The 26358-nt window shown below is 41.6% G+C and overlaps 1 protein-coding gene across 1 annotated transcript in view; it reads right to left on the reverse strand.

Moving 5' to 3' along the window:
- Positions 1-929: 929 nt before the first annotated feature.
- TET2 (tet methylcytosine dioxygenase 2) overlaps positions 930-26358 on the reverse strand; it is a 70833-nt gene continuing 45404 nt past the window's right edge. Inside the window, exons 2-10 of the mRNA XM_085222313.1 lie at positions 22419-25791; positions 20176-20266; positions 16671-16764; positions 15152-15360; positions 14206-14356; positions 11971-12060; positions 9291-9428; positions 6947-7307; positions 930-5697 (exon numbers count right to left, since the gene is read on the reverse strand). Of these exons, the coding sequence (XP_085078439.1) occupies positions 4292-5697; positions 6947-7307; positions 9291-9428; positions 11971-12060; positions 14206-14356; positions 15152-15360; positions 16671-16764; positions 20176-20266; positions 22419-25791 (5913 nt within the window). The 3' untranslated portion in view covers positions 930-4291. The remainder of the gene's footprint in view (positions 5698-6946; positions 7308-9290; positions 9429-11970; positions 12061-14205; positions 14357-15151; positions 15361-16670; positions 16765-20175; positions 20267-22418; positions 25792-26358) is intronic.

Below are 26358 nucleotides of genomic sequence, written 5' to 3' on the forward strand. Positions count from 1 at the left end.
ATCTTGGGAGAAAAAAAGCTTGAAAAGCATTAAAGTGCTGATTGCCACAGCAACATTTTGCAGCCATGGAGAGAGCAATTTCTGCCTCTTTCTACAGAAGAGAATGTTTCAGGCTTCTGTCCCAATATCCCTTGAAGGTAAAATAAGGGACCAAGAAAATATGCTTTTGTCTAGTGCCCACAAGTGCAGCAGGTCTTGCTGTTAATTAAAATACTCTTTCTAACTGCTTCTGCTATTTTTCTAGATTGTTTGACTTAGATTATATGTGAGTGTTTTTATCACTTTGATGTTTCTTAACTCTTTCTTCTATAGCATCCTACTGTTTTTTGGAGTAATTTGAAATTAAAGAATGCACAAGGGGGTAGGAAGAAGTCTGCCAACACACCCAGCAAAGCCCCTGACACTCCCTTGCCCTGCCTCTGCCCTTGGCCAGGTGTGCGTTTGTGGCTGTTACTGGAGCAGCAGGGAAATTCCAGCAGTGAATGAACCATGTTCCTCTGTGGTGAGGAGGGGGAGGCCAGCAGGCACGAGTCAAAGCGTAACTCGGAGTAAGAGTGGTGCCCAGGTCTCCTGTTTGAGGGTCTCTAATGATGCATTTCATCTAAGCTTTTCAGCACAGGAGGATGGAGGTGGCTAAACTAATGTGGTCTGTGTTGCTTTGCTGAGCAGTTTGAGCTTGCTGCTGCTGGCACTCAGGAAAGGGTTTGTCCTGATATATCGGTCAACATATTCAATTTCTAAACTGCTGACGTATGCAGTTTGTTACAGTGCTGTTTTAATCTCTCCAGGCTGGCGGCTTCCCCAGCCCCGTGAGCGCTGTCACTCCCTGTGGGGCTCCTGGGCTGGGGTTGTCACCAGAGCTTTCATTTGAGCACGCTCCTGTTATCTGATAAAAGTGGCAGAGAAAAACAAGGTTCTGTAAGACAGACTTAGAGTGCATTAAATAAATATAAATTTTATTAAAAACACCCACATCTCAGTGTTATCAGGAATGATATAATAATAAACAGCTTTCAAATAACCTGCATTACATTACAATACTTACAGTATTTATAACCATCCTTGGATTCTTTTTATAGACATACCAAACGTTTCATGAAAATGAATGAAACTAAAGTTTCTTTTTAAAAAAAGGAGAACATAAGCATAGAAAATGCACACAGAAGTTCATTACCTTAGTGTCAAACTGCTAAAGTTTCCTACACAAGTTAACCACTAGCTTTAGAAGTGAACTTTATACCACTGTGCGTCAATCAAGATGAAAAATTCATTCAAGTAAAGTTGACACCACTCAGAAGCATCTTCAAGTATGGCTATAGTCAACCTGATAATCCTATACAAGCAATTTTATATCCGCTCTGTCATTCGTTCCAACTGAGGCAGGGTTCTGTACACCAAAGTTACAGGTTGGGTATTTACAATACAGAAGTAATTCGCCAGCTAAGCTTCCCGCTCTTGCTGCCAGCAGTTTGGCAAATGACGGTGCACGGCCTATTAACCAAATGTCTCCTATGGATTGGATGGAGAATACAAAATCACCCACAGGTGAAGATTAATGATTTAATTTATCTGAAACATAACCATCATTAAAAAAACTTTTTTAAAAAAGGTGAAACTTTTGTTTCAATGCAGTGAGTAAAGTCACAGACTGAGAATTTAAAAAAAAAAAAAAAAAAGAGCAAAATTGCCATAATAAATATCTGACCATTAAACCCAAAGGCCTCCTTTGATTTCCTTGCATTATTAGCTTGTGATTCTCTTAGATAAAATTTCTTTCAACCAAACTTAATCTTACAGTATATTGCACAAGATATATCTGGGACGTGGAGGTTTGCGTGTTTAGGGAAGCCCTTGTACAGACTGTACCTTTTTATATTCTCTTTCATTCATTACAGTATCCGAGAAGCCTTCTTTAGAGAGTGACTTGAAAAACTCTAGCAAACAGTCACTTGCCAAACCCCTGCCTTACGTTTTTCCCTTTAATCAGCTCAGTGCATTCTACTTTCTTTTGTTTATTCATTTGAAACAGGCAAAACATTCTAAATCTCTTAAACGCTTTCATCGCGATAAAAAGAGCTAACAAATTTACAAAATTAGTTTTAGTTACATCAATACATGTACAAGAGAAATTAGAGAAGGGATTCAAAAGAAAAGCATTAAATCCCTGAAGGAAAAAAGGAAACGGAACAAAAAAAAACCAAAAAACCAAGAATAATATATTTAACCTACAACAGCTTTACATACACACAGGTGACACGTTGGCATAGGAGAACATGAGCTGAAATATCCCTGAATTTTTAGAACCAAAAAAAAAAAAAAAAAAAAAGCTGAAGTTCAAGTTACACTTGCGAAAATGTCAAGTATTGAGAGAGGTTTTTTTTTGTTGTTTTTTTTTTTTTCAAAGGCTATTGGGGGAAAAAGATGGTATACAATATATAAACTTTCACACTCAGTTCGATATCCTATTGCCAAACTAGTGTTGAGGTATATGACAAGTAGGAACATCACTCAAACCTTTTAATGTATTTTAGCTCACATTATGATATATTTGTAGCAGGCTGAGTAGCACCATGATGTGAATTCAGCTCAAAACCCAAATATATATAGATTTAATATTTTTACAGTACTAAAATACTAAAGCATTGCGTTAAAAAAAGTCTTGTTTACAATTTAATTTACTATACAACTCTCCTGCTTTTTTTTTTTTTTAATAGAAATTAATGATTTAAAACCACCACAGCAAGCCAGCTGCCTATTTTTTTTTTTCTATTTAATCAACGGAATCACACAGAACTAACCCTGTTTCATTCATCTTGTGTAGGCTCGGTCTGCTCAATCTTCCTGGAAAAGAGGATGCTTGCACCGGGAAATGACTTACACCACAATGTACATAATTATCAACACAAAAGCAATCTGCCATTCAATAGTTGAAGAGCATACAGATCTTTAAAAACAGCAGAAGCCCAAGCTAACTAGTTGTAGTCTGTTGCATGCTGCTAATTATTACCTGTGGTTAGTATAAAACTCTTTCCTTAAAACTGTACATATTTGAGCAATGAACTTGTCATAATAATTGTAGAAAACAGTTTACAGTATAGCTGTGTGAGATGAGCACCAGAAAAACGTGTGTTTTGTGTACTGAAGTATTCCCTTATATCCAGTAAGCCCCATTTTTACCATAACTGACTGTATTAAAAATGGATATGTAGCCCACTAGCAGATGCATGGCTAAAACAAAAGTATTAAAAGCTTTTTTTGTTTTGTTTTGTTTTAAAAAAACTATCTTTGTGTTTTAAAATCAAAGTAAACTTTTTTTTTTCTTTTTTTAATGTCTCAGTACCTTAGCATTGATCAAGTTGCCAAGCTTACGTAGACAAAGTGCTTTTGAAACACTATTTTAAAAAAAAATATCTCTCTATTTTATCGTCCTTTTCTAGGACTTGACTGGATGAGCAACATCCAGAGGTCCTCATAATTTCCATACGCTAAAAAGTAAGCTTATTTTAACACCAGGTAAATTCAATACATACACAAATGAAAAGGTCCTCTCTGTTGTTGAAGAACATTTGAATACATCATTGACATTTTAATTTTTATAAAGGCATTAACTGTTTGACTGTTAAAATAAAGACACCATTCTCTTAGATAGCACCATGGTTTTTAGAATATCCAAACAAATTCAGTGTTTTGCTGTCTATTCATAACGTTTTACATGTTATCTACTTCATTAAATAAAATTAAGAGACTAATAATGTTACAGTAAAAACTGCGTGTTAAAAAGCCGTAATTCCAGTATTTCAGTACATCGTAGATTCAGCACCAGATGTTATTTTAAGATTCCTGCAGTTGTAACACTACAGTATTATTTTTTTAATAGGAATTTTTTTGCTCCTGTTCCATGACTATGCAAACTTGATGACATTAAAAGTGGTCACAGATGTGCAGAACTGTAAGAAGGAAAAAATCCATTTGCAGATTATCTCTTTCAGCAACGGGGCCAGTGTTTTCAAATGTAAATTGTGAAACACTTTGTTTTGTTTTGTTTCTGTTTTTGCATAGGATGCTTTGGTCTTGTTTCCTACGTGCCATCTGTGACCACTTAAAAATCAGTGGAAAATAAGTGCGCTAGCAAGATTACCTCTTTTTGCTGGTGTGCCGAGGCCTTTTCCACCGATGAGTTTAATAAAAACACTGTTTTCTTCTCCACCCTTGCCTTCCCCAAAACCTAAGTGACAGCTACCCTACTGACGAATTGTTTTTTTCAGATGAGGTAACCAACAAAGGTGTGAAGTTAGATGTATCTGTTGTAAGGCCCTGTAACCCGTGTAAAGGCATATGGAGATGTAGTTACTGTGGAGTCCGTGGTGACTGACAGTGTCCTTTGTGCAAGAGACTTGATGAAGCGCAGGTACGTTGGTTCTGAGGGTTCGTGTGGCTCAGCAGGCTCTCGCTTTGCTTTTTTGCCATAAGATTTCTGAGGCACGTAGTCTGGACCGTATTTTTCACATTCCTCCTCCTTCTCTCTTGCCTTCTCAGCCATCTTTGCCTCCCACAGAGCCAGCCCGTGTTTTGGCTCATTCATGCTCTTGTGCTGGTAAAAGACAAGGGATATTCTGGTGGGATGGTTCCTGTTGGGGTTTTTCAGGGGGGTCGTTGCGTGGAGCTCACGTTTTGCACACTCTATGAGAATTGACCCGTGAGATGGAGCAACTGCCACTCCTCCAATTTCCGGATCCAGGAAGCTCTGTTCACTATCTGACCAGACTTCATCGGGATCCTCAGCTTTTTCAGGATTCAGCACATCTGTTTTATCTAAACCACCTTGGGGTGTAGTCCTATCGTGGTTCTGACCTGGAATCGTGGTAGACAAGCCATTTACTGCATGTGAAATCATTTCACTATCCTTATTTTGGAGATGCAACGAATTAGGAGGACCGCTAAACATAGTCGAAGCAGAATGGTAGTCACGTGCTAAATGTGGAGGGGGTTGCACATGATGGTGTTCAGTGGTTTTACTCATGGAGGCGTAGTCCATGCTTGGATTACTCAGACTAGATTTTAACCTTGAGGCAACCTCCATAAAATGACCGTCAGCCTCGTGGGTGGAGTAAGAAGAAAAAGACCCTATGTGGTGTACATTTGGTCTAATGGTGCAATTACTGAAAGAGTCTACCTGCATATTTTGGTTTCCGTAATTCAAGTACTTGGGACCAAAACTCTGGTTATTTCCAAACCTATGCTGGTATAATGTTTGAATGGGTGGTAGGCTTAGTTTGGACATAGGGTCTTGGCTCTGACAATTATACAAGTCCATGTGCTGATGCTGGGAAGGGTAAGAGCCCAAGTAAGAGGGACAGTTGTCCATCTGTATGTTTCCATTGCATTGATAGGGTGGACACTGGTTATTTTGATTTAATGATCCAGAATAAGGGTTCATCGGACTGGAAGAATTCAAATAAGACCCCGCAGGCTGTGATGAGGTGGTATAGAGGTTCATGGGACCAGACCCTCCATAGGGATCTGAAGTGTATGAAGAGCCTGGATAAGCACTGACTGGATTAGGCAACCTTACATACAGATTTGCAGAACCTGAACCCGAGTAAGTGTTAATAGCATTTGACTGAGGGTTGTTAGGGAGAGTACGCTGTGGATGCTGCTGCTGTTGTTGTGTCGCTGGTCCTGAAAGACGTAAAAGATCTGTAGATGTGAAAAGAAAAAAACAAGCTTTTTTCTTTTTTTAAAATGCAAACTTCATACACTCTTCTCGATAAATATATCTGATATTTTTAAGAAAAGTGTATCATATGATACATCAAATACCATGCTTTAAGAAGCTGAAAAAATACTAAGGCTACTCTTCTTTTCTGGCATGCATCCAGTGAGATCAGATGCTAATTGAAATGGGGAAAAGAGGACTGTGCAATCTGTTCAGAGTCACAAGCACAAAGTCTGAAGAGTTGAATCATCACTTAAGTAGTGCGTGAAATGGAGCATCAAAGTGCTCACAAATAGCCACGCACAAGGTGACCTTTTCCCCAAGAATAAATAAATAAATTATTCTACATCTGCATTAAGAGAGCTGTCTCAAAAATATCTCTCCAGCTTTATGTAAAAAACAACAATGGTGACATTCACTGACAGTGATAACAGTTCAGTGAGGTTAACTGAAGACATGAGGAAAAATACATCATTCATTCAAGTATAATTTAATGGTTAAAACCCTGCCCTGGGTCACAGGGCAGCTGACTTCTATTCATAGGTATCTCAGTGACCTTCTGGATAGCCTTGTGTTTCTCTCTTTATTCCTCTCGGTGGAATTTACTGTAATAATAGTCATGAATACCTCTGCCCAGGATTCTAAAATCTAGTGATGAGAACTGCCAGCAATTGTTAACTGTGTTTTGTCCACTATGAAAACACCCACTCTGCTTTTTAGTCTCAAAGCAAAGTATATAAACTTTGGTAAAGTTGTTAGGTTAGGCTAGAATCCACTCCAATTACGAGGATCGCTTTAATAGCAGCAACAGTGAGTATTGTAGGTTGCTCTTTGGCAGTAATATCACACTCTTCTCTTCATGGCTTTTAGTACCAGTAGTTGTTTAAAGGTGCTTTGCAATACACTGGATGGCAAGCAGGGTTTGCTGAAGCACGTGACTTCTACAGGGATTAGCTATTCAACAGTAAAGGATTTCTTCTGTGATGTCTTTTTTTGGTATGTCTATTTTTCTTTCTTTCTTTCTTTCTTTCATTCTCCAGAGTTGACCACAATTTGGCATTCTAGCATTTATAAATATACAATATTGATATTTACATTCAAGAATTCTGTTTGCTTTTTATTTAAAATGTTCATGTGCTGAGAACAAATACTTTTCTTGAGGTTCACTGTAAATGGCTGTAATTTCTAGGAAGCTTACCACTTACCACATGAACAGATTCACGTGCTTACCTGCTAGCTGCTTTGCATGACCTGCTGCCTCAGAGTTGCCTTGTTTGTTGCGAGCTGCAGCAGACTTGTCTCTTTCAGCTTTGCTAGACCCATTCTCCAAGGAGGAAAGCTTTTCTGCAGCTGCTTTCTTTGCTTCTAGCTTCCTTTGCCGGCACGTCTTAACCGGCTCTGCTAACATCCTTACTTTTCGACGAAAGGAGGTAAGGACCTGGATGCTGCCATTCCTCTTCTTCTCCTCCTGGCCTTCAGTGCTTCCGAACTCATCCACATCAGAGACTTTGTATAAGGGGAGCACGTGGAGCTGTTCATCTTCAGGTGTTTGGCCAATTTCACGATTGTCTTCTCTAGTTAGTGTGCAAACCTGTCAGAAAGGAGTATTAGAGTAACTCTCAAACCAGTCTTACGAGTTGCCTGAAATGCTAGCCTGTGTGTTTTACCTTGCCCTGGCACTGTCAGCATCAGCATCTGGCAAATTACTTGTAAGCTTTCTTTTTGTGCAATTTACACATTATCACAAGAAGTCTGCAATTTCATTTCTTCCATTGCTCTGTTGGACAGCGTAAATAGAAACACAAAGTGTAAATATCTATGTTTCTTGTACCTGTGCTGAAAGGAGCAGTTATAGATGCGTATCACCTAAACTGAAACAGTGTGGTCCATAGCATCAGGGAGCTAAAGCAGTGAAAACTGTGCTCAGATGAAAATTTTTTTTACTCCAATAGGTTAACTAGGTACCTTATTAGAGGTAGTGGGACATATAACATTCTGCCATTGTGCTTCATTCCCCCTTAGGATGATTTGCAAAGCAGCAAGTCATGTTAATGCGGCATAAAGATTTTGGGAAGTTAGCACCGTGTATGTTGTAGCATGCTTATTGTGTTAGCTCCAGCTAAAATGAGTATTGGGAATATCTCAGTGGAGAAAAAGATGCTGATACAGACATACTCTGCAGTAAAATAATGGAATCAGCCAATCTTATGAAGAAAGCTCAGCTAAAAATACATATTCTGTTGTTGGTGGTTGACTTTTCAATTAAGTCAGACACTGGAAACAGGGCAAATTTCGTTGGTATTAAAAGAAAATAGATAATCTCTTTGGTAATAGGAGCTGCACTGTGAATTACTTCAAATCACAACTGAAGATTATTCAGACCTGAAGTTTGTTTTTGCCTCATGTTTACTCTGACTGTATGGTCAACAGAGAGATTATGCAGGGAACAGAAATCACCCAGTATGCATTGAAAAACAGCCAGTTTTTCTGTTATCATTTGTGGAACCTTTGCTATAAATGCTGGAGTTCAGAATGGAAAAGTGTAAAGTGAGCGTGCATGTTACAAACGATAGTAAGACTTGCAGACTTTATCCTCATCCCAAGCAGGAATGAAATCCACAGCTTTGAAAAGTCTACTTAGAAGAAAGTCGTGGAAAAAAATCATTTGTTTCACAGATTCATATGGCAGGGGTTGGAAGGGACCTCTGGAGATCGAGTGCAACTTACTGCTAAAGCAGCTTCCTTACAGCAGGTTGCCCAGGAAAGCATCCAGGGAGATCTTGAATATCTCCAGAGGAGATTCCACAACTTCTCTGGGCAGCCTGTTCCACTGCTCTTCCATGCTCAAAGTAAAAAAGTTATTGTCTCATGTTCACGTGGAACTTCCTTTGTTCCAGTTTGTGCCTCTTGCGCCTTGTCCTGCACCTGGGCACCACTGAAAGAAGCCTGGCCCCATCCACTTGACTCCTGTCCATTAGGCATTTATAAGTATTTCTAAGTTCCAATCTGTCTTCTCCAGGCTGAATAGCCCCAGCTTTGTATGTGAGATGCTGCAGGCCCCCATTATCTTTGTGGTCCTCCACTGGGCTCTCTCCAGCAGTTCCCCGTCTTTCTTGAACTGCAGATGTGGCTTCAGTGGAACAGAGCAGAGGGGAGGATCACCTCCCTCAGCCTGCTGGCCACCCTATTTTTTTTTCCATTTTAATGGAGTGGAAGATATAATCCAAAGTAGTTGGATTATAAAAAAATAAAAAAATCAAGATGACAAATATACAACATTTTGTGCCAGGAACACTGAAACAGGCATTTCAGGCCTGATAGAGTCTTCTTTCCATTGTCTCCATGGTTTCTCTTTTACTGGTTCTGCATTAAACCTTTCTTTAGTACATCATAAGTCTCATTCAGTTAAATGAAAAATGATGTAGGGGGTAATAAGATAGCTCAGTTAATACTTAATGTTTCTTTTTTTAGCAGTCTACCTTATGTAATTATAAATTTAAAGAGACTGAAGATAATGAATTAAATGTATGAAATTACTGCTGGGATAAGGAGGCTATGTGCATTGCTGACTTACCAGTGTACTCCCGTTCTGCATATTGTGCAAGTCTCTGTGAGCATGAGCGCAGAAGTCCAGGCAGGCAGTGACCCCTGAGAATGGGCGGCCTTCTTTTAAACCCAGGCGACACTCAGGCGCTCTGTGTTCGTACTCGATCTGGGAAGAGATGACAGGTATCACCACAGCCTGCCCTGGCACCACAATTCATGGACTTAGCATTGAGCAACATGCCAGTCTGCTGACACCTCTGAGGTGGTGACGTACAGATCTCAGGCAAATAAGCAGTTCTGTGATAATTTCATATGATGTCTACTTTGCTCCTTGCTGCTTGATTCCCTGCTCCAATCTGACTCTGCTGTGATTGCAAAATTGGCCAATAATACTTTTCCTTGCATATTACTTCTAATTCTCTGCCAGTGGTTTGTGTTTCTACATGACAAATACAGTGTATGGTTTTGGTGTCTGGAACTGTAAGAGTGATACGTAGGTTTAGACTGGAAATATACCAAGCTATTACAAGAAAATTACTTGAGAAAACTGACTTCAGAATGACTTCAGGAAAAATAATAACTTGCTTTTCTATTTGTACTATTTTGGCTCACTGAAAGTAAATTTCATTAGTGTTAGTACAGTACTAAGCCCTGACCAAAAAGATAACGCAGTCAAAACAGTATTTTTTATATGTGTACTCACTGTTACGAAGCTTTACAAATATCTTATTATGCAACATTAAGTCCTAAGCAAAAGGAAAGGACTTGGTAATCAAACATCAAGTCTTACAAATGACCATTTCGTATCTTATTTAGTAAATAAAAAATGAAACTCCATTTGTAAAATGCCTTGCTGAAATTCCTGAGCCTTTCAAGTGAATACAAAAGAACTACACTTGATGGACCTTAATGGATCCTATTTTAAGTTGATGTGAAATTAGAAATTTTGCCAAGTCTTGATCCAAGTTTATTAAATAGATGTCCACTTTGCTCACAGCAATTTTGTTTTTAGTATTCGGAATGTTCCCTTCACTGGAATCTAAAAACAAAATCTAAACAGAACTTGAAACATGTAAACTTCTTTGGAATCAAATGAGAGTGGCTTGAAATGTTGTCCGCATTATAATTTGGTTAGCGTTAAAGGGTATGTTTAAAATATATTGATGTGAAGGTTCTATGAGATGTTCTGCTGGGTCCAGTTTGAAAAAATTTACCAATTCTAGATTTTAATCCAAGCTATAATCCAAACTGGGATGAAAACAAATTTGGGAATTCTAATTAGCATTAAGGCAATTTGGTTTTCTCCACCTTTCACTGCAACTGCAGTGCAATACGATCTAGGCCTTTATCATCTCTCTGACAGTATCTTCATCTTGTCTTTCCCAAAAATGTAAGGCTTACATGGAACTCCTGAGATGGCCCAGGCCATGCATGGTACTTCTTATCTAAGGTAAAAGCTGAAACTTGTAAAAGCATGTATTGTCAACTAGTGACAAGCATAACCACGGTTTATATGAAGAAAAAATTTCTAGAGAGCTTTCATGGGAAAAGAAAGCAGCCCAAGCAAAGAGACATTTTATTTTTCACCACCCCCTCATTTTTTCTTTTTCCTCCACCTTTCTTCTCTTGCAGAATGTCTCAGATGTTTGGAGAGATAACTGCAATAGTGGGCACATGGCCACAATTTCCTCCATAATGAGTCTCCAAGCATTATCTGATCAGGTAAATGAAATCGCATCAGTCTGTGCTAAACCTGCTTACCTTGTCTGATTGCTGTTAAATATGCAGAAAAAGAGTAATTGTAACTGCTAGTAAAAATGGACAGTTTTTTATAGCTTACTTCTTCCATTACAGCTGAAAATCTGTTCTATGCTGATTGCGACAGCAAGTAAGTGTTTTGACTGGGCTTAATGTTGTCAGTGGAAAAGAAAGGTGTCACAGTTTGCAATTATGCTGATAGCCTGGAGGCTGTATGTTTTGTGAATGTTTGTAATGGTAGTGAGCCTGAACAATGAAAATGAATGCCAACCGTTACACATTTCAAAGGCTCTATCAAATTTTGGTGCAAATATCTGGAAGATGTTTGGTAAAGGAATGGAGGTGGGAGGCAATCACACCTGGGAACCTCATACAGCTTTGACTGTGCTAGCATCTATGTATATGGCCCAACAGAACACTGCATAAACTAGCCCCATGTGCGAGAATGCTGGTGCAGGCGCTTGTGTGCATATGCAGAGCTGAGTGCATTCCATTAGGAAGCTTTGTTTTAAAAGCATATCTATAATAGCCACTTGAGAGAGCAGACCTGAAACTGGTTTCAAGACTCTATTGCAATATAATGCAGTACCATCTGATGCTACAGCCAGCCTTGCACCATCTTTATGGCTGTTTTGCAAGTTTGGCTGGTGAATCATTCTAAGTCGAGAAACCCTGTGTTGCAGAGCTCAGGATTTCTGCTCAGTAGTAATCTTGCTGCATTTACATAGGTGAAAAGATTAGCTGTAGTTAGTAGTTAAGATTCATTTGGTTTTACTTATGAAAGCATTTCAAGAGGAGCTGAGGATTTTTTTTGCTTCCATTAGCCCAGTGTCAAAGGAATGCTGGTACAAAATGTACATAAATGACTTGGCTCAAAGATGAAGCACTGTGGGAAGTGTAGTTAAAGTCAGGTTGTGTGACTGCTTTGGTTCCCCTTTTCCCCACCATACCTGGTTGTTATATGCATCGGGTGCAAGCTTCTTGTAGGTGGGTGCCATCAGGGTTGACAGATTCTGCAAGTGGGATTCTAGTTTTTCTTCCTGTTAGAAGATGAAATACAGCTCAATGACATTCCCATACTGTATGTATGGGACCTAAAATGTTAAGGTTTCTTACAATGCAGTGATAGATGTGTAAAGGCCTAGGTCATTGTCACTATGGTTTAGACAATCTCTATCATGAATCTCCTTTTTAATGATATTGTTTCACAGTCTTGAAAGTGGCATGCTAGTAGTGTAGTGTGATCCTTGCAAGAGGACATCACATACTATAATCTTAATTTGGTTTATATTAAAAAGAATCACATTCTTCAACATGAAGATGTTTTAGGTCGAAATGCAATGATCCTCATTATTTTCTCTACTGGAGTTTTGGGAAAATAATACCCTTTAGAAAACTTGAGAGAAATAATATCTGAATGCTCCATCAAGTTAATCTGGCTAACTTAAGGGATTTGCACACTGTGATAACAGTACTTCAACATATTTAAATTATCTTTTTGTGCAATAATTTAAAATTACTGTGATATTTCAGACTTCAAAAGTTTCCAATCCTTAAGCAATCCCAAGTTGTGGATGTATCTAGCAGTCAGTGCTGTGGAGGTAGAAATGACTGTGTTCCTTTCTGTTAGGAGAGGTACACACTTTCAAAATGAAGAGCCTTTTAAAAACGCTGTACTCCAGTAGCAAATTCCAGAGTTGCTTTCCATTCTGTCAGGAGGAGGATCCTGAATTCACAACCTCACTCATGAGGCCATGATTTTTCACTTAAATCTCATGAAGAATAGTGGCATAATGGAGTGGTGTACTCACTTTTAGGAGTTTGTATTTCTCATCAACGTGAGAAGAGCTGTGAAAAACCTATGGCTTTGTCAGAGAGAAATATTCAGTGCTTTGAAATTTAGTATCTCCTCATAAAACTGGAATTTGGGACTCCAAAATGACACTGTAAAATCATCAAAGATATCTTGTTGCAACCTTGTGGCTGCTGCCAAAACTTGGAGCTTCTGTATGGTAGGAAGGTTACCATTTTTAAGTGTAGTTTCAAGTTTTTTGTTGGTGAGGATACTGTTTGTGCCATCTATATTGTCTGTAAACAGTATCTATGCTGTGGTCCAGACTGGTCTGGATGCATGCCTTGACTGCCTCTGACTTTGAGGCCAAGATTAGAGGGCAAAACTGTCTTTTCTGCCCAGTCTTGGCTAGCATGGGAAGTAAATCCAAGAATGCAAGTTGGAAGAGTGCCCTGGTGGGCTCTGGCCAGGTATCCAGCTTAGAAAATGTAGGGGGTTTAGGATTGCAGGCTATGATAAAGAAAGCTTTGTGCCACAGTCTGACTGAAGGAGAACTATTTTATCATTCTTAGGGAGATAGGGGACAGGAGGAAGGAAAGGTATATGGTGATTATGATCACCAGCCCATGGGATGCAAACATGCCTGACTGATCACGTACAAGAAATGCTTGGGTTTACATAAGATGCCGGAATAGAGTGAAAGCTGTGGACCTATGCATCAGTTTATGAGCAGCAGTCCTAGAACTAAATTTGCACAGGCGTGCTGAAAAACAGATGAGACCATTGGAAGCTCCCAGACACGTGGAGGTGTCCAGCACTCACTGCAATCATAACTTCAAAGGTATCCTGTGCCCCAGCTAAGGTCAATGTTGTTTGACTCATTTTAAACAGTTGCCTGTTTGCTGTAACACAGAGCCCTGTCTGGAAACTATCAGAGGGGCAAGGTTGTATGTAGTCTTCCTACCCTCTTACTCCTATTGTAATTTCAGAGTTTCATCATATTAGCCTCCATGCGATCTGCTCTGGTTTCCAGTTGCAATGCTATATGCCTTCAGTTGGTAACCCTTCCGCTTTGCCACTAGGGAATGCCCAATTGCAGGCCCCAAGCAGCCATAATTATTCAGGCCATGCCCTTTCTTCTAATTGTGAAAGCCTGCAAACATGGTTTCAAGTCTCAGGGCTTTTATCAGCTGTCAAAATTTAGACAGTCAATTCAGCTGGCTCAGTGATGGGAATCAATCAGTTTTACTGGCAGTTGTTCAATTACCCTACATGTATGCAGTTCAAGCAGGGCTCTGGCCCTTGGCCTCTCGTAATGTATCTCTTATTTGCAGAGCAATAGAAAGCATTTCATTGCAAATGAGGGGTTTTCATTTTAGAAATGGACACCAACCTCTTTAGGATCATCCCCCATCAGCTTAAACTTTCTTGGAATCTTGCTTCTGGCAAACTTACAACCATTGTAGTACATGCTCCAGGAGCAACCAAAGGAAAATGAAGCACCACAAGTTTCAGGGTCCAGCCCTTGACATGCACAAGTCCGTCTAAAGAAAAAGAGAATATGGCTGTTAGCAGCAGGCAGGTCAGTTCTGCCGGTGCCGTGGGGATCACCGGCCTTCGATCTTCTTCCACCCATAAATAATGAAGAAATAAAGAGACACATGTGCTACAACAGAGGAATTCATCGCAATGAGAAATTTCATGGTTGCAAAGCAAAGACTATAAGCTTTATATACTTATGTGAGAAACCTGGATTTGTGCAAAAGAGGGGATGTTTCTGTGGTGCCCTAATAAATACTGGTATCAACAGTACCTCAAAGGAGTACATGCAGATGGCACTGCAAGGCTGCAGAGCTCTCTGACGAGGGTTTGGCAAAAGACTCCTGAAACATGGCTGTACCTATGCAGCCAAAGTAAGTAAAATACAATGGTAACTAGGTTATTTTAATCTATGTGTTCTTCACTGTCAGAAAGACATGGAAAATGTGCTATTACTTTGGGTTCAGGCTAGCTTCTGTAAGCAAATCATATGATTTAATGCATCTAGTTTTCATTTCAAGGCAGAACTATCTGCCTTCTTGGGCGCAGCTGAGATCTTCCTTTAAATCATTTTTCTTCCATTTTCCACACTGAGAAGCTTCACACCTCTGAGATTTTTTTTTTTTCACCTGATTTTCAAAACATTTACTTTGCTTTTCTTTGAAGGCTTGTGGGCTTTCAGACTGCCTGAAATAGCTTGGCAGGTACGTGCATTTACGGTAAAGGAGCAAGGAGGGGTGCCAGCTCTGAGGCTGGAGGTGGGTTTGCAGGTCAGTGAGCACACCCTTTGTGTCACTTACTCTTCATTCAGGGCGCAGCGCCGGTTTGTGAGCGTGCCGTACTTCCTCAGAGTGTCGGTGAGCTCGGAATAGAGCTTGTCAGCCAGGCTGGTTGGGATTCCCTCCCAAACCAGGATGAGGATCACAATCACCGCCGTCTCACACGTATGGCCCGCCCGCTCACGCACCAGGCAGAGCAGCTTTTCCTCCTGACTGCTTCTGCGGACTACCTGCATACACAGCAACACACGCCCCAGAGCCCCAACACAAACAAAGCGTTTCTTAATGTGAGGAGTGAGAGAATAGGGAACCACAGCATTCATGTGCGTGCAAGGTTACTTCTACTTCTGTCTTCCTCTTTGTTTCTGGTAACACACCATTTTTCCCACCTGGTAGTATAAGCCAGTATAACCCTTTCTGTTTAATGAATCTGACTCGGAGAGGGCAGCAAGCTACAGCATAGGAAGTTCCGCACAAATGTGCGTAAGAACTTCTTCACGGTGAGGGTGACGGAGCACTGGAACAGGCTGCCCAGGGAGGTTGTGGAGTCTCCTTCTCTGGAGATATTCAAGTCTCGCCTGGACGCCTACCTGTGCGACCTGGTGTAGGGAACCTGCTTTGGCAGGGGGGTTGGTCTCAATGATCTCTAGAGGTCCCTTCCAACCCCTACAATTCTGTGATTCTGTGATTCTGTGAAGCCGCAGTGGTGGAAAACAGCTTTTCTGATTTAGCAGAAACATCCTCTTGGATCGGCACAGTGGTACAAGTGACCCAGTTTGATTAGAGGGCAAAAGAAAGCCAGGAGTGAGGTGCCTACGTGTGCAGAGCTGCACTTAGGGCAGGAGGAAGAGACCAAACAGCCTGACGTGGGAGCTGTCTCTCTTTTCCTTCCTTACTTGAATGGCTAAACTTGTAATCCGCACCCAGTTGTGTGGCCTCGCCTGCCCCTACTACGTGGAAACATTACATCAATGAGAGGAAAGCAGCAGACACTGCTCAAAGAAAAGTGTTCCTGCTTCTCAGTGCTTGTGCCACTGCGGGTATTTCTATAAAGGTGCAGGCTGGCATGCATAAAGACTATAATCACGGATCAGTTTTTCCTCATCCTGTCTTTCCCTAGCCTACCCAAACCACTCAGTAATTTGTGCCAAAGCAAGACAGTGTTTGCTAAGAGGGTGTACTAATGCCTCTTGAACTGGGAGCATATTTTAAAAATATCACAGCAGTGTACTTCCCAGATTTATTTGTAAGCTAAAATTAAATAGCAGCGAGAACATCTGATGTTGTGAATCTTAAATCCAAATGTAACTGCCTTCCTTCTCAGGTTTTCATACCCTTGGGCCACATTTTATTCCTGCTGTTCTCCAGACAGCTTGAGCAAATGCAGTGTGAGACAGCGGTGGGAGCAGGCTGTAGGCCTCCTGCAATGAGCTGTTTTAGGTTTCCCAGTGTCAGCTAACAGAAGGCCATCACTGCTGTTTGCTTACATGTACCACCATGCCAAACTGGATGAGCGTTAACATCTGTGGACATCACTTACCCATTTAGCAATTGGACATCCTTGAGAACTTTTGCCTTCTTTCCCAGTGTAGACAACTCTCTCAATCCTTATAGCTTTACCCTTCTGTCCAAATCTTAAACAGACAAAAATATGCATAGTAAGCAGATTAACCTCGTTCTATGTGGGCACATTTGCCAGTTTTATCTTAAAAAATAAATACTGTGAGTTACGGGGAAGGGTGTGCAGTGCAGTTTATCTTGCTGGTTTTATTGTGGCGGTGGATCGATACGTTGAAAGAGGCAAATGGCTTTCATACATCACAGCTGAGTAAAAATCATCCATATCACATTAATATTCCCAAACAAAAGTTTTTACTGTTTCCTTAAAAAAATTGTTACAGATAATGACATCCTGAAAAGTGGACTTGAAGTCTCTCCATTTTGGGAATTTTTGTTTTTCTTTTTGTTTCATTTTGTTTTTCTTCAATTTCTGGGTTAAATTTAAAGTGATGACTTTGAAATTTATATAATTGTCGTGGAACAGCTGGCATGCAGTAGTCACTCTATTAAGTTTTCTGTGCTTGTTTCTGGCATAGATACAGTATGAATCAGTTAAGCTATGATTAATTTGCTTCATATCTATTTCTTTTACTTTATCATTTGGTCATAAATTGTTACTTATTTACTTCTGCCTGACTTTTGTACTGAATTAGGATCATGAGGTGCCCCCAGATGATGCCATTTGTGGGTGCCTTTTTGAAAACAAAGCAGGCAAGCTCGACTCTAGCATTCAGTCAAGGTGCTGATGCTGTCAGGGCCTATCCCCAAAGGCAGGTCATGCTTTGCTCAGACAAATGACACCTTTTATATCCTGTGATGGGCCAAGTGGAAATATATAGCAAATGCTAAGCAAAGCAAGACTCATGTTAGCAAAGATCATCAGACCTGTTGAGTGTTTCCGAGCTTATTCTCCCCCCAGGGCTGCTGCAGCTGGGGTGCCCCACCTGCAGAGCCAAGGGAGGAGCATGCCAGGCTGAAGTGAGCCTTCTGAAAGGAACCTGTCTATCAGACACCTCGAGGGCTGCAATCCATGTTGCAGATCCAGCTGTGATGCTGGCTTGGCTGCATTTTAAAGACTGGGCAAATTCCACCTCCAGCTCCCTTTTTTCAATCCCGCTGCTCCCATTGGTGATAATTTTTTTTTTTTTTTAACATAACCATATGTGGGGACTAAGTCATAATCTTCTCATTCTTTGCCTGTTACCTGTGCAGCAATCAAGCTAGCTTCTTCTCACTGTGCAGCCATTTAATGCTGCCTTGAGAACTTTTGACCTTTCATCCCTCTGTTTTTTCCCTAAAATCTTGGTGACATATTTAAGATCAAATACTTGTATTTAAACTTCTGTCCTGTAAAGGAAATGAAAAATACTTATTTTTAGATGTGATCTCATTGTGAAATTTCAGTGTCACAGGAAATTATACAAATAATATCAAGTTGTACTATGCATGTTCTGCAGGCAGCTGTTAGATCACTTTTTCCTACTTGGTCTTGGATGTTAGCATACACTCGTTTCTTTAATTAGCCACAAAAAAAATACGTTTTAATCTTAACATTTTCTATTGGTTTGCTAATCTGGACTGCAGGACAACTGTGTGGATGCCACTAGAGATCTGTCTTGTACATTGCACCCTGCAAACGAAATAGGCCTCATCTCAAATCTTTTCAGCTGTCACAGAGAGATTTGTGCCTCATGGCTGCTTTCAGGCCAAAATCAGAACAGAATTCACTGACCATGAAGTAAGAAGTGGGAGAAGAAAGCACGTATCCACCATGGATTCTGCAGGAAATTTGTTTTAATTAAAATATCAACTATAAGAATAAACTCAAATCCTGGTTTGTTTGGCAGTGCTAATACCTTAAAAGTCGATTCATATTTGCAGGAAGCCAGTTTAAAAGTGCTTAAGTTGTGCTTAATGTCTCCAACTGCACACATGTGTTTGAGAGAATCTTTAGAGTGTTTTTTTCAATATCAGAAGGAGCTCTGGAGTTCTTCTGTCATGGCATCACACGGTTGATGCCATATGAACAGCTGTAAACCAGCCACGGCTCATTGCTGTTACACTCTACTGAGCCTGGCCAAGTATATATGCATGGTATCTGTAATCTCTCAGGATTTCCTTCTGCCAACATGAAATGAAATTAATGGGGAGGGAGGTAAGACGAGGTCAGTATTAAGGATGAAACATCATATTCTAAAGTCAAGAAATGAAAAATGTTTCATCTCTAATAATTGATGTGATGACATGAACGACTTTCCAATTTTATTTACTGTTTGTGAATATTAAAGAATTAATCAGTCAGAGCTTTGGAGATAACAAATTGTAAGAAGCTTCCCAGGAGGGTCAGTGCTCACTCCTCCTTTGCAAGAAGAAGCTGATTTATGCAGCTTACGTGTTCCAACTGCTCACAGAGCTGAAAACAAGTGCTGGGCCGAGGACAGGAGTTATAGGGAAGAGGTGCTAAGAGAAAGGACTTTAGGGCTAATCACTAAAAGATAATCCTTGGGATTTAATGTGCCCTAGTGGTCCATGCTCTGTGAGTACAAGCTAGCAGACCCCGCTGAGAGGCTGTTCTTAGCTCAAGACACAGCGCCGCAAAGACATCTATTTGCTTTCGATGTTCAGAGTTTTAAGGTATTAACAGATCAAATTGCCATCTGTCTCAGACTTTACTGAGGAGGTTTTTTTGTTTCCTTGTTTGTTCACGAGGGAACCGAATTCCCAGATACCTCTAAAAATCTGGCCATTATCATCTATGCTTCCCAAAAATCTACAGCTAATGCAGAATTCACGGTGCCAAGGTCACTTTTGTGTGTGACAGTTTTAAATTTAAATACTTTAGAAATGCTGGTGGATTTTGTACTTGTGCTATTTATCTATTAAGGGATGCAACATGATATGGGGATTATCCACAATCGAGATAAGGCTGTTTTTGTGCAATACTCCAAGGGAGGGAATGTTTTGTCACAAAACCACTTATTGATTCTTGGGCTGAGATCCTATCAATAACTTTGTTTCACCTCTCTGGAAGTAACAGAGTTAGATTTAGCCCCTTAGGGTTGTGCCTATACTTAACAGCTGGGACAGAAAGAAAGAGACAACTGTGCAGTTTGGTATCCTGCTCTCCGTCTCACTTCCACCTTGGCGTTCTCGCAGCAGAGGGAACACCAGGTCTGTGCCTGTTCCTGCAGCCACTGCCAACTGCCTGGCTTGGCAGGCTGGTGCATACTTGTTCCTGCTTGGGTTTGCTGGCGCCTGTCTCCAAGTGCGCAGCCCATGCCAGCCAGCAGACTATTAGCCCTGTCAAATATTGTGACTCTCTGGTGAATAGCACAGTGCGTCATGTTGGCAACACTGGAGTCGCTAAGCCTACAAGTAATTACTTGATTTGCAATTGTTTATTTCTTTATGTGCAAAAGCTGGAAAAATTCTGACATCCACCAAAGGATAAACGTTAATCTGCCCTGTGCCTTTGCACTAATTACCTTTCTTCCATGATTTCTCTAATAGCTGCCACATTAGGACCGGCTCCTAGGTGGGTATAGAAAGGACCTTCATCTTTTTCAATAATTTGCTCTGTTTAAAACAAAATAAAGGTTATTACTTTGAAGCCTCATTCTTTAATGTAAAAAAGTAACATTGCAAGGTTTGCATTTAACCGGTTAGAAAACTACTGTACGCTTCTCGGGTCCATTTGCAAACACTTACGTCTTAAAGTATGCACGTGCAATTCATACAAAACACACAAAGCACACAGCTAACTCTGCAAATAGCTGTGATATAGACTGTGTGCTTTTTACTAGCACAAGCAGTTGTTGCACATATCTCAGCATGTTTTGAATCTCATGCTGAGATTCAAAAGGCCATTTTCCTGTTATCACTGATCAATTGTTTCTCCTTCTCCCATTTCCTCCTCTCACAATATCTAGAAAGGAGGATAAATAGGATAACAATGGTAAATATTGACACTAGTGAGCTGTACAGTACTTGCTTTTCAGCAGACGTGTTACGCAGCAACTTGCAGCTCCAGAAAGTGCCATTAAGGCTACACAGAATTTCTGCCACCTACAGAAATGAAGAAAGCATGTTTGCTGAAAGAAATCCTGCGCAAGGCTTAGTCAGACTGCTTGCATACTGTGAATGGTGCCTCAGGTTTCTGTGTATGCGTAAGGCTATGCCAGCACTGGCAATATCAGCTGTATGTTGGTTTTGACACTGGGAGGCAAGGTGCAGTAGCCAGAAGGAAGTATCCGGGCACTGCCTGGGTTCAGGGGCAGCCAGTAGAGTGTGCAGATGTGGCTGAGGGGTGACTTTCTGTGCTGTTTTCTCCAAAAGGCTGAGTGAGGTGATGCTGCTGACAGATTCTGGGAGCACAACGAAGGCATGCTGTAAGCCTGGACGTGTCAGTGGGGAAATGGTGTAACTTGCACCTCCTTAATGAAGAAATACTGGTAGGAAAGAGCAATAAGCTCTACCAGTTGCTCTGTGGCACTAGGTTCCTCAAAGAGGACAGGATCTGGCTTTTGTGCTCCTTTATTTCCTAAGGGGTAAGCTAAGAATTAAAACATGAGTGAAAAATAAGCTCTTCTTGCTTAGTTAGCAGTTAGCAGGCTGAAAAAAAGACAAAACCCGGAAGAATGAAATAATTGCCAGAAAAAAAGTTTTGCCAACTACATTGGAGAAATGGTCTTCAAAACAAAACAGCTTCAGAGTTTTCAAAAAAAGCTACATGCTGTAGGGTGTTTCTTCTAAAGCAAAAAGAAATAGCAATAACAAGGAGCTCTGGAAAGGTATTACCTCCTTTTTGCTTCTATGTATCATCTCAAGCATTTGAAAAGGCAGTTCTTAAATCTGGCAGTTTTGCAGAAGCCAAAACTCAGCCTCTTTTAGTTGATATGCAATTCCAAGCTGTTAGGACCAGTACATGAAACTACAGCAAAGCTTTTACTTTTTTCTTGGCTGCTGCTGAGACACTTGTATCTTTTGCTTCGGTCTGAGTAATTCCTCCAGCTGTAGGGCCTGGACGTGCCTGTCACACTTGGCCATGTGCAGTGTAAGTGCATGGAAGCTCAGGCTATGGGGCTATGCCTCACGCTCTGCTTCTCTTCCCTCAGCTCTATTCTTCCAGCTTGCAGGGACTGGGTATGCTGGGAAGAAATATTGAGGGTCTCCTTGCTGCTCTTTCATTGCTGCCTGTATGGCTTCTTTGAGCTGCTGTTCTCTTTAGCTTTGCAGTAGACAAGTAAGTGAGGGGGATGGTAAACTCATGCAACAAGTGAGGAATAGTCTGTCTTCCCCTCTTTGCTTAGGTTTTACTGGGGCAAACTTCAACAGTCTCGCTGTTAGAGCAAAAAATGGAGTAAGGATCATAAGGTTTGGACCCGAGACATGTTTTGTAAATGCCATATCTAACCTTGACAAATAATTAGATTGTAATGTTATGACCCGCTTTTTATCAGCGTGTTGTCATTACGTCTGCTGCTCAAGGAGAATGGAAGTTGAGGGAATACATGACTGTCCACACACATTCTGACTGTAAAAGCAGTGTAGAAAAATTTTTTGTAAATCCCTACTAATTGCTGTTCTAAAAAAAAAAAAAACAAAAACAAACAAACAAGACACCAAAAAGTCCACCTCCAAGAGAAACATCCAACTAACCCTGCAATCTGAAACCAAGGCTGGTTTTCTTGTGAACAACTATGTCTTTAGTACATCTCTCAGCACTTACCAACACAGCTGCAAGATGGGAAATCATACTGGGTTTTGGCAGGTGTGTCCAATAAATTTTTTACAGGAGTATCCAATAACTTGGAAGGTGAGTCTAAAAAATTATTGAGAACAGTTCCAGCTGTTCTTTTGGTCGGGGTTTTCTCAGCAGACACATTTGCTTGCTGTTCTAAGATTGGGGTGTGAGTATCAAATTCTGCAGCACTGGTGTTTCTAGATAGGATGGTAATAGGGCCTGCTGTCTCAACCTTCACATGTTTAGGCGACTTGACAGTAAAAGTCTTGTGATCAAACAGTGATTTGACCTGTATCTGTTTTAGCTGCTGTTCCATTGTCTCAATGATGCTCTTTTGTTGTATGTTCTCACAGCCGAAGTGCTGATTCTCTTGTTTAATTGGTTTTTTCCACATTTTGTTTTCCAGCTGCCCAGCTGATAGGCGCATGCAAATGTTAGACTTCGCGCCAGCCTCAATTTTTATAGGCTTGCGTGCTGCACCAGCGCCAGACTCGGTTTTGGGTTGCTGGTATGCTTGTTGCTCCTGTTTCTGTAAGAGATGCCACCTTAGAGCGGCGTGCTTGTGAAAATCCTTTGGGGTTTGGCTTTGCAAATGACAGCCTCTCTGATCTTGTGAGTGTGCAGGAGTTTGCTGGCTGTGCGGTAAGTACCGCTGGGGCATCGGTGCGGCCTGTTGGCTCGGGGGATCTTGACTGAGGCTACCACCATAGCCTTGTGGCAGCTGTATAACTGAAGCTTGTTGCATCTGTTGCTCTTGCTCTTGAAAACAGTGATTCACATCTTGCTTGGGGGGCAAGTTATTTGAGAAATACTGCATGTGTTGCAAGTCACGCGCTTTGTTTGCTCCAAAGTGTTCAAGATTGGTGGCATTTTCCTTCTTCTCTGATATCAAGTGCACATTGTTTGGGCAGGGATGCTGCAGACCAGCACTCGTTTTCTGGCTGTAAAGGGGAGTTTTGTTGTTCATGCTCTGTACCTGCTCTAGCCCTAGCTGAAGGCTATGCAGTGGGAATGCAGTTGGTTTCATGTACTTATTCCCACTTTGAAAGCACTCATCTGCTTTAGGCTGACTGAAGGATGTCCTGTCTGGCTGCTGCTCTGCATTGTTTTGGGAGTGGGGAATAGTTTGGGGCGGTTCTTTACTTTTCATTTGCAGAGCCTGTTGCTGGTTTGGAGTTAGCTGCGGACTACATGGCATCTGTGTCTGCTGTGTCTGCTTTTGGAGCATCTGTTGCAAAATGTGTGAATGCAAGAACTGTTCGCTTTCCCCTGGCTGGGGATTCAAGTGCTGCTGTTTCAGCGGGGCCCCTAAAGGCTGTTCAATTTGTTGTTCAGGGTGTTGCTGGAAATGGAGCTGCTGTGGAGGGTGCTGCTGCACTCGGGGCTTAAGCAAGGAATCCATCTTTGTGAGCTGTGGCTGCGATGACTGCTTTTGGAACAGCAGCTGTGGGTCAGCTGTGGGATGCGGCTGCAGCTGGGAGCTCTCATTTTTGTACTGAGGGGGAATTTGTTCTTGTTGCATTATTTTCTGGCTCTGGGGCTGTCCTGACGGCCCCTTTAATGCATCAGGACTTCCAGCATACTGTTTCATATAAGCTGCTTTGGATGTATTTGCCCGGTACTGAAGAATTGATCTCAGTAATGCTTCGTTGGGCTTGTGGGGAAGCTCTCCATGCCGGAACGGCGTGGAAACCAATTCTATCCAGGCTGGCTTTGAGTAACGTTGAGGCTGTTGCACAGACTCTTTCACTTGGTCCTTTTCTTTGTCAGGAGGAATCTCAGGTTCTCTCTGTCCTGGGAAACGCTGACACAGTTGAGGCAACTCACCATCGCTTCCGCATGCACGCAGGTTTTGGAGGGGAGGCTCTGATGGCGGCGGCGGCATTTCTTCTGGGTGCTGCTGAATGGAGGTGGCTGCAGCAGCTCGGGGATCACTCTGGCTGACTTCGTGCTGCGACGTTTGCACCTGCTGCGGAAGTCTTTGCTGGAGGTGAAGTTGCTGTTGGCTGAGGCTGGGACTTTCTGGCATTGGTCCCTGCTGTTGCCCTTCATTCTTGATCTCTCCAGGAAGAGTTTCATCGCATCTGTTGTCATAGGAATGGCGTCCTTCTCGCACCATGATGGACAATGCACTGTTCATTTCTGGAGCAGGAGGAGTTGAGGAATCTTTGTGAAACATTGAGTTCTGTGTAAAGAAAGCACCATTTTTTTCTGCTTGCTCAGAAAACCTTTCCGGTGCAGTGTTCTGAGCTTGCAGGTTACTGCTGGAACTTAGAGAGAGGTCTTGATTGGGAACCTGCCCTACGCTTCCATGAACAGCACTTTTTCCTACAGGTAATCGGTGTGTATCGTAGCCTGGAGTCTGCTGCTGTAGCTGTAGTTCTGGTTTCTGAAGTGAACAGCTACCTGGCAATACAGGTGGCTTACTGGAATCGTCAGCACCGTAGACCTCAGTAACCACTACAGCTGGCACTTGAGGCAGCTCAGAGTTTGAGGTCTGTGGGGAAGTGATCTGCCCTGAGGTATGGGATGAATGCGTTGTCTTGTGGGACAACTCATTAGTAGCATGACTGGTAATGGCATTGATATGAGATGTGTTCTTCTGCATTGCTATGGAAACATGTTCTGGATAATATTGTGACAGTGTTTTCTCCAGGAGTTCACCATGCATGCTGTCCATGGAAGAGGCAGAAACTGTAGCACCATTAGGCATTGGCACCGCCTTGTTCTTGAGTAGTAAGACAATGTCCCTGTTGTGGCAATTAATGTTTTCCCGCTCCTGCTCATCCTGAATCAGGAGTTCACGAGGGTCTTCTGAACCACCACTGTTGTATCTTGTAGACGGCATCAACTCCGAAGCTTCATTTTCTTGTCTCATCTCAGATTTCTTCTCACTGTAGCAATTGGAGATGCTTGGTTTTTCATAGTTATCCTCTGGCTCAGCTTTTTCTCCATTTACCTCTTTGTCTTGTTTCACTTTCTTGCTCTGTTGAAGTCCAAACAGAGAGGGCTCACTAAAAGTGCGTTTTATCCCACCATTTTGCATATATTTGGAGCATGCTTTCTTCTCTTGTAAAAGGTCAGGGCTAATGCGGTGGTTTGGGCTTCCCTTTGTGTGGGGCTCTCCGTAGTTGCTCTTATTGAACAGCCGCTTGTGGTCGCCATTGACTTCGACCTCAGGCCTCTCTGTTGCTGGACTTCCGTTCTGTAGCTTCACTGCAGAATGCTCTGCCTGGCAAATGTGAGAAGATTGTGATATTAAAAATGGACTCAATCTATTGCCGTCAACATGGTTGGTTCTGTCCTGTTCCATCTGGCCTGCTCCGGGGCCATCCACAAGGCTGCCCTCTGAACGTATCTGCAAGAGAGAAGAAATGGGGAAAGCCCAGGTCAGCTGCAGGTTCACTCAGGATAGCAGAATGCCAGCAACTCCCACAGCATTCCCACACCTTCATCCCAACTGGTTTCCACACACAGCAGCAGATCGCAGGCACACCTTGGGGAGGTTTGCTACCCTATCAGATTTTGCAGCCTTGTGCCTTCCCTTTCCCCTTGCGGGTTTATTCTTCAGGATGAAAAGAGAGAAAATACAGTGCGGTTCCTTACCACCATTGAGCACACAAACAAATATTTCACCAAAACATCTCTCATAATGGTGAAAAAAAGTATTATCTGCTTTTGAATTATTTGCATCGGCTCCTCTGTTGTCACCCATTCTCCTCGGTAAGGCAGAAAAGTCACGCGGAAACCCTGGTTCCCAGACTTGGTGTTAATCCTGTTATTTGATGATGTGTGCCAAACCCCTTTTGTGTGACTTCAGGGATTATTGCCACCAAGCTTGCCAATTAGAGAGGAAAACCTCCCTTCTTCAGTCTTCAGCTGTCTGACAAGGCCTTGTAAAACTAGCATTCCAAAAGCATACACA

Source organism: Meleagris gallopavo, chromosome 4, assembly GCF_905368555.1.
Source record: "Meleagris gallopavo chromosome 4, MGAL_WU_HG_1.1, whole genome shotgun sequence".
Classification (NCBI taxonomy): domain Eukaryota; kingdom Metazoa; phylum Chordata; class Aves; order Galliformes; family Phasianidae; genus Meleagris; species Meleagris gallopavo.